General features: G+C 40.6%; 1 protein-coding gene across 2 annotated transcripts; it reads right to left on the bottom strand.

Moving 5' to 3' along the window:
* Positions 1-834: 834 nt before the first annotated feature.
* On the bottom strand, positions 835-8,287 carry ENPP4 (ectonucleotide pyrophosphatase/phosphodiesterase 4). 2 transcript variants are annotated; one of them, XM_035125212.2, is made up of 5 exons: positions 8,154-8,286; positions 6,302-6,377; positions 4,257-5,123; positions 2,392-2,562; positions 835-1,273 (listed from the first exon to the last, which is right to left on the bottom strand). In XM_035125212.2, the coding sequence occupies exons 3-5, from the start codon at positions 5,077-5,079 to the stop codon at positions 909-911; spliced, it is 1,359 nt and encodes a 452-aa protein (XP_034981103.1). In that variant the 5' UTR covers positions 5,080-5,123; positions 6,302-6,377; positions 8,154-8,286; the 3' UTR covers positions 835-908. The 2 variants fall into 2 exon arrangements, with proteins under 2 accessions (XP_034981103.1, XP_034981105.1); XM_035125214.2 differs by lacking the exon at positions 6,302-6,377 and having other exon boundaries at positions 8,154-8,287.
* Positions 8,288-8,768: the final 481 nt, after the last annotated feature.

Genomic DNA, 8,768 nt, shown 5'->3' with positions numbered 1-8,768 from the left:
ACAACAACCCTGAATATTCATAGTAACTTCTTAGCTCAAATCAAGGTATGCCCATTTTACTCTTTGGTTAAAAGCAGAAAGGAATCTCAACTACTTGAGTCTATATTTAGGTTAAGAAAAAATTCTTAATCTTGTCCAGAGACAGAAATCAATCATAGGTACACGCAGCCACAAAGTAGAAGCAGAACTTAAGAGCTGCTTTGGTCTATTATAAGGGAGGACTGCTAATTTAAAGTACTATCAGTTTTGCAACTTCATAAAATAAACTAAAAAATACCCATTTCCAAAATTCTGAAGTTACCATATGCACATAAACACGTAAAATAAGTCACAGCACATTTAAATGTTGCTTCATCATGTTTGCAACTAAAAAGCCCCCTGTGCCTGCAATCCACAGAGCAGGAAGTAACGTTTAAAACACTTTTATTCACATTTCCCCAATAAGGTATTTCTAGCTTAAAGGGACTGATGTGATCTACATAGCACTAAGGGTTTCTGTTGCTAAGTTGCCTCTAACTTAAATAATTTACCCTTTCAGCATTGTGCTGAATACAAGAAAGTGCAATAATCATCTCCATCAGCTAGCAGAAACAGATCCACCAGACTTCAAGAGTTGCCAGGGTATCTCCAGAGTTACATAAGAAATGCCTGAAAGCATCATCATTTACAAACATTTAAATCTCACAGTCCTCATCTTACTACTCTAGCAGATACTTTATTAACTGAAAGTTTAACAGCGATGCAATGCCTTTTCCATTACGAAACCAGGTCTGTATTCAGAGTTTCTTTTTCAGAGAGGCAATGTTCTTCTGCAGTCTTCTGGGTTGCTATTTATTAAAGTGCATCATAAGATGTTATCCAGTGTAAGTTTAGTATCATATCCAGTTTTCAAAACAAATCAGTGTATATTATCCAATTAAGGGATCGTCGTCGTCTTCCTGAAGCTGAAGTCGGGAAAATGGATGTGCAGAAGCCGTTCTGCTCTTCATGATTATTATAAGGCACGTAAGTGTCGTTAACACAATGAAGACACCAATGACTATTCCAATGGCCTCAGGGACATTGATACACCATTGGTCTGCTAATAAGCACTTGGCGTGGCTCAAGGTGCCATTATTGGGCTCAGGCATCAAGCCCAGGATGTGGCACATCATTGGATAAATATCAACTGTATAAATGCTATTTTGCCTGTAACCTTTGCGAAAAGCAGGCCCATGAGCTGCCAAAAATGGATGCATACTTGGAAGGGAGTTATCATAGCCATGGTCTCCTACTGGAAAAAGGGAATGCAAGAGTTGTTAATGTGCTAAGCTTCAACCTGAACACTTATCCCCCCCCCTGAAGATAATCCCAGAACTATAAAAGTGCAGGTTCTTCAAAGTATTCCCACCCACCCCCCACCCAATACAGATTGGTATGATACTATTGTACAATACAAGGTATTGCCCTTTCCAAATCAACCTTCCACTAAGATGCTTATCCTTCATGCAAGTTTCCAAATATTATGTAAGAGTGTTAGCTATGCCTTTGGATTACATGTGACCTGCATAAACTTCATTCCTCACCAAGATGTCTAAAAATATACCACAGGAATAGTTACTTTGTTTTTGCAGGTAAAAAAAGGCAAACCCTGCTTGTTATTCCACACACTGGGAACACCAGGAGCAGGTTTATTTCTGTGTATGCCTTTATCTCCCTGTCGCTGGGGAAACCAACATGGTCCCCCTCCAGATGATGCTGGATTATAACTCCCATCACCCCAACCATTGGACAACAACAGGTGCCCAGCAGGACTAAGACTATTTGGAGGTCACTACCCTAGCCTTCTAAGACTGGTAGCTGTTACTTTACACAGGGCAGTAACCCGCCCCCTTCAGGGACAGTAACATACATTCTAACCCTGGTGGCTATGGCTGGGTTAGCTAAACATTTATGTACATAAAAGTTGACCTGACTCACTGCGGTTGTGTACACACATTACCTTTAAAGCACATTCAGAGTGCAGTCTTTCCCCCAAAGAATTTTTGGCACTGTAGTTTGTTAAGGGCTGCAGGGGACTGCAACCCTAAAGGGTAAACTACAATGTCCAGAATTCTTTGAGGGAAATAATGTTTCAAGTGTGCTTTAAAGTTGTAGTATGTATACAGTCTGTGTTTAGGAAGCCAGAAGGTGACTTTGGAGCTACCAGTGTTAGCCTAAACTAAGGTGTGATAAGCGGCACTAATATTTGCTGCATGCCTTGGCGATGAAACTCAACTTTCATGGCTGCAGGTGTTTCTAGACAGCTTCAGTTTAGGTGGGGAGTTTTGCACTGCATGCACCTTCCACATGAAAGGGAGTAACTTGCTCCAAATCAAATCAAGAGAAAACATTCAAGAGGAATACACTTACACCTTGAAAGAGACTCATTCTGTACAATTGTCCAGCCTTCATCAGCAACCAAAATTATGGGCTGAATGCGCTTATTGTGGTGGTAGTGGTAATGGTCTGGAATCTCTTCTTTAAGATAAATCTTCATGTGAGTGCTGCAATTTTTCATTAAGTTATATACATATGTTTCATCTGAAAAGTATAAAGCAAGGAAGCATACTCTATTATCTTTTGTAAAGCCTGAACATTTGCTGTTTGAAGTGCATTCCCCACCCTCATCCAAGCTGCAAGTTCAATGCAGATCACATGTTTAATCCTATTGCAGTATTTATCTGGTCCAGTACTTTGCTCTGGGCCTTTATTTATATTTAAGTATTATATTTATAATAATAATATTTATTTATTTATACCCCGCCCTCCGCAGCCAAGGCCGGGCTCAGAACGGCTAACACCAAATTTAAAACAACTAGTTAAAATACAATTCAACAAGAAGACTAAATACATTACAATTTAAATTTAAAAATTAAAAATGCAGCCTCATAAAAAAGGGAAAAAGGGAAAATGGGGAAGGGGATCAGGTTGGCTCCAGGTCAAATGCCAGGCGGAACAACTCTGTCTTACAGGCCCTGCGGAAAGAAATCAGGTCCCACAGGGCCCTGGTCTCAGGAGATAGAGCATTCCACCAGGTCGTGGCCAGTGTTGAGAATTTATTTACAATGTTTACATAAATATTTACAGCCCACCTTTCCTCCAAAGAGCTTGAGGTGGCAAATGCTCCCCATTTTATCCTCACAACAAGGCTGTGAGGTCAATTAGGCTACAACAGCTGACCCAAGGGCACCCAGTGAGCTTCATAACCGAGTGGGAATTTGAACCCTGGTCTCCCAGGTTCTATAACTTATTGAAGGTAAAGTGAAATCCACATTTTAGCCTTTAATGTTAGTAAGTTATATTGTCAACCACTGCCCTACGCAGGTATGCTACTCATGTGTAAATGCTTTGCATGGGCAGAGATGAGCATACTAAGTTCTACTCCAAACCACTGCTATGTCTATCATCTCCACAAGTTGGAAGGTGAAGTCTAAACTGGGAAGCCTTGGAATCTGCTGCATAGCATAGGGGGCTTAAAATGTGCAGGGAGTTTCCATAGTAGATTCCCCACCCATGTAAGGAGATGGACAGTGTGATGCAAGGGGTGGGGTGCTGCACACACCCCACAACTTGTGTGGAGTAGAGTTTACATGAAAACACCAGCACCACACCCAAAGGAGGGTTTATGCAACAACAACTACTGTATATTAGAAAACAGGTCATTTCAAAAGTTCCCAATGTTACAATAAACACATTTGCTATACAGTCGTACCTCGCTTTACGAACCGCACGGGTTGCGAATAGTTCGGGTTACGAACTCCACAAACCCGGAAGTGTTTTCGGCGCGTGCGCGCGTTCCACACATGCGCATAAGCAGCGTGCGCGCTTTGCGCATGCGCAGAAATGGCGCTCGGTTTGCGACCTTTTCGTGTTACGAACTGCGACCCGGAACGGATCGTGTTCGTAACCCGAGGTACTACTGTATTAGAAGTGCAACAACAGATGGCACTATGAAGTTTTCCTACCTTCTTCCTTGAAGAGACTATAATATAGATGCTTAGCGCCCTCTGCCCTTCACCTCACTCCACCCCCATCAATCCCCCAGGAACACAGAAGCAGCCAAACAGCACAGCTTCACTCACCAAAATCAAAATCTTGCTGGGCTTGTTTTTCAAGTTCAGAGATTTGATCTCTAATCTCTCATATCTTGACTGCTTTGGTCTTAAGTCTCACGTTAAAGTATCAAAATTATGCTTTTTAAAAACAACATCAACATATATTAAGAATATACTTACTTTTTGGCAGTATTGCAGCAACTGGGCTCTTGTCTACTAGAGTGTAGCTATTACGGTCAATGCACTCATCCAGTTTGATCAGCCTGTCCGGGGAACACTGTGCCATGCCATGATCACTTGTAATTATAACATTAATTTCCTCCCACAATTTGGAATCCTTTAGCTTCTCAACAAGCAAGCCAATCAAATTATCCACTTCTTTTAATACTCCAATCATGTTTTTCGTATCTTCTGGCCCATACTTGTGCCCACTTGCATCTGGTTCTTCCCAATAAAGAGTAGCAAAACTGACTAGGGGGTTAGAACTGTTCAGCCAAGCAATGATGTTTTCCACCCGTTCATTGAAACCTATTGCAGAATCATACTTCATAAAAAAATGAGGGGTAGTATTCTGAATTTTTACATCTGTGCCAGGCCACATTGCAGAAGCACTCGTTCTGTTTCCCTGCAGCTGGTTGGTCACCCAAATAGGAACTGCCTCATTCCACCAAAATGGGTCTTTGTCATTGAATTGTGAAAATGTTTTTTTGGTAGCAGCATCAAACATTTCATTTGCCACAATACCATGGCTTTCCTCATACAGCCCTGTGACTATACTGTAATGATTTGGGAAGGTTTTTGTGATGAAAGCATTGGTAACGTCTTCCACTAACACGCCATCCTTAACAAAATCCTGGAGATGTGGAAATTCATATTTCTTCAGATAATCCGCCCTGAAGCCATCAAAAGAAACCAGTAGTAATCTGGGCATTGGTGCATAAGCAGAATGACTACCAGAGCAACAAATTATTCCATAAAAGAAGAATACCAGTATTAAATGCATTGTGGCAAAGGTTTCAAAACTTTACAAGGATGTGGAAGATATACCTAGAAGAAAGTAATTAGAAAGTGTCACGAAGAACATCAATTCAAAATAGATGTCATTTAAAGTGAATCTAAATTACTCCATCTCAATTAAAGTTCCTACAAAACCCAGTTTATATTCTATTTAAAGCAACTATTGTCTAAAATCCCCACCATTAGGGATAAAATAGCACCCTGTTTTACCTCACACCATAACTGGCAGGGACACAGAAAGGACTTTCCCAATGCTACTGTCTGATCTCAGGCACATAGAGATGACTGGACCTCTGTAACACAGTGCATTCAAGTCCCATCCCATGGAGCTGATCCAGGAGGACACAATTTGGATATATTCATTTGTTGTTTAGTGTGTCCGACTCCTCGTGAATATATTCATTACTATACTAGAAAATTAAAAATACTTTTTGATTTGTATTACATAGAAATGAAAATTTAGAAAAAGCTCAGCACCTAGTATGATACTTCATTTTATTCATTTAATGCTCCACCCCCAATCTTACTCCTGTACTCTATTTGCCTGTACAACTTACTAAACAGCTAGACCAGGTTCTACTTCCTGGTTTTAAATCTGATGCCACAACAATACTCTTAGTTCTCCATTCCCAACACTACAAATAAATATCTGTAGCTGGTCGCATGCTGTGGAACTCTTCCAACAGAAATCTGGTACGTAGACACCCATTGATTGGGGGGTGTGTGTGTGTGTGTCTAATTTATCATAAGGGCTTATTCAACAAGTCAATTTTAATCATTTTAGTGCTTATTTTAAACTGTTTTAATGATATTTTATTGGTTATATTGCTGTATGCCACCTTGTTTTATACAATAATTTGTGCTATATAAATACCTGCATAAGTAACATAAGTTAACATAACTTAAATTAAATAATTTGTATTCATTTAGGAACACAGAAAGCTACCTTATACTGAATCAGACCAGTGGTCCATCTAAGCTCAATATTGTCCACATTGGAAATGATTCTTCAGGGTTTTAGACCCTGAAGATGCCATCAACTGCCCTTTTGCATACAAAGCAGATTGAGCCGTAGCTCTCCCTGTTATTATTAATTACTGTATTCTTATTTATCATATTATATAGTGCCCTTCATCACAAGATCTCAGGGTAGTTCACAAGATAAATGTAACTTGAACACAGTTAAATAATTTCTCAGTGAAGCTTACCTCATTTAAGATTCCTAGCTCAAGTCACTATGTTCAATATTTTCACCAACACTCAGAGCAACTCATTTGGAAAAACCTTTGTGTAAATAAAAAGTAATTAAAAAGAAAAAAAGCTACATTAGAGATAGACTTTTAAAATATATTTTTTTAAAGGTACCTTTTAGAATTTAGTTGCGTGTACAGGTAAAATTTTAGCAAATAAGACAGCTAAAGAAAGCCAATTATATAACTCTCAGGTTCCTACTTAGCTACAAAGTATTTTACTATTATTACCCTCCCTTCACCCTAAAGTCCCAGGGCAGATTACCTCAATTTATAATACAACTACCAAAATGATAACCACAAAAAACAGCTAATAAAATAACAGCAACATCTAATACAAAGTAACAAATCATACAATTGCTTATATCAAGATGCCCAATCTTTCTGCATTAGAACTTTTAAAGGCCACTTTATTAAAACAAGAGATTTCTATAAATCCCATCCGGTTCCCCTCTGTGCCCGTTTAACCGAGCCCAAACTCTGTGCCAAGGGGACGCACCTGTGTCCTCAAGGTCACCGCAGAAATGACGGAAAGCCCAAACCCTGTTCTTAAGAGCACTTACTATCCCCCTTCCACACACCCTGGGCAGCATCTCGAGTCCAGAGCCAACTGCCCCACAGCCACGGGGCTGCCAACCCTCTCCTTTATATATTCCATAGAACTTGAAGAGCACTTGACTGTTGAAACGAAAGCAAAAAGAAACAAAACCAAAACCCTCAAAGCAGTTAACCTTTTGGTTGCAAGTTGCTTTGGGTAAGATAAAGCAGCTTGCAAAATAAACTAATAACTAATAATAATAATAATCAGGGCCGGATTTAGGTTTGATGAGGCCCTAAGCTACTGAAGGTAATGGGGCCCTTTCTATGTCCAGCTGTCCTTTGTCAACAACAAATTGTTGCTGTTCTTCTGTGTTGAATATATGCTATAAATATGGTCATTTATGGACCTAATAGGTATCTAAAGCCATTTGCACATAACAAAATACGTATTTCACCAAAATAACTGTTGAACTGAAATACAATTAAGAAGTAGTATAACAACATGAACAACATATTAATAGTGAAATTATTAAGCTCTAACTTAAAATGATTGGAGGCACATTGTTTACATCATAGGAGCCTAGACAACACCAAACACTTATATAAGGGTCTGGTGACTTCTGTTTCAGAGTATCTGAAGAAGTGTGCATGCACACGAAATCTTGTCCCCAGAACAAACTTAGTTGGTCTCCAAGGTGCTACTGGACTATATATATATATATATATATATATATATATACACACACACTGTATATATATAAATATCTCGACTGCGTCAGACCAACACGGCTACCTTACCTGAATCTAACACCAAACACAGTTGCTGTATGTAGGTTTTATTTTGTGCGTTTTTTAAACAAAAAACTTATATTTTGGAAATGTATATCCAGTTGTTTTTTCCTTTTTTTTGGGGGGGGGAGGCCCCAAGAGAGTGGGGCCCTAAGCTAGAGCTTGTTTAGCTTATACGTAAATCCAGCACCGATAATGAATAGAATAAAATAAATAAATAAATAAATAAATAAATAAAGTAATAGCAATATCTGCCCTCCCCGGGGGGTTGTCGTCGTGGTTGCAGCCACTTCTGGAGAGGAGCACCACCCGCCCTGCAGCCGTTTAAAACGAGAGGCGGCCGTCGGACCGTGGCGTCGCCTCAGCCCCCCTCAAACCCACCCTCCGTGGGGCAGGGAGGTTTCCTCCCCCCCCCCTCGCTCAACCCCTCGGCCGACCCCGCCCGCCGCCGGAAAGAAGCGCGCTCTCCTGCCCGGTCTACCTCAACTTTCCTTCCTCCTCCATCTTCCTCAGGCGTCGCCGGCGGCACCGCGGAGGCGAGTTATCAGCGGCGGAGGAGTCGGCTGCGCCTGCGCACTCGCCGCCGCCCGCCGTCACCTGGACCAACGGCCATTAACGGCCCGGAACCTTCGGAGAAAGGGGGGCCGCCCTCTGATTGGTCAAGCGCGCCCTCCGTCCCCGGATCCCCATTGGCCCCAGCGGGTCGGTATATATACCAGCATCAGCATCATCTCATCCTCATTTACAGGTGCGTCAGGCCGGGAGCGGTTCGCTGAGGGGCTTCCTTAGCGCTCGCTTGCTGGTCTCCAATTTTGGCTCCTTTTTTGGTTTATTTTATTTATTTACCTCATAAAATTCAAGAGACCACTTTATTTTATTTTATTTTGTAGATAAAAATTAACCAAAGTGGTGGTGGTGGTTTTTAAAACAAACCTACCTCAAACCTACCTGAGCTCTCACTTGCCAGTCTCAAATTTTGGCTCCTTTTTTTTGTTTATTTTATTTATTTACCTCATAAAATTCAGGAGACCACTTTATTTTGTTTTATTTTAAAGATAAAAATTAACCAAGGTGGTGGTGGTGTTTTTTAAAAAAC

This window comes from Zootoca vivipara, chromosome 8, assembly GCF_963506605.1.
Source record: "Zootoca vivipara chromosome 8, rZooViv1.1, whole genome shotgun sequence".
Taxonomy (NCBI): domain Eukaryota; kingdom Metazoa; phylum Chordata; class Lepidosauria; order Squamata; family Lacertidae; genus Zootoca; species Zootoca vivipara.
This window is presented reverse-complemented; position numbering and strand designations above follow the sequence as displayed.

Coding starts and splice junctions, on each gene's coding strand:
- ENPP4 (XM_035125214.2), bottom strand. CDS start 5,079: ATGCATTTAATACTGGTATTCTTCTTTTATGGAATAATTTGTTGCTCT. Junction 2,563..4,256: donor TGCTGCAATACTGCCAAAAA/GTAAGTATATTC, acceptor TATACTTTTCAG/ATGAAACATATGTATATAAC. Junction 1,274..2,391: donor GAATGAGTCTCTTTCAAGGT/GTAAGTGTATTC, acceptor CCCTTTTTCCAG/TAGGAGACCATGGCTATGAT.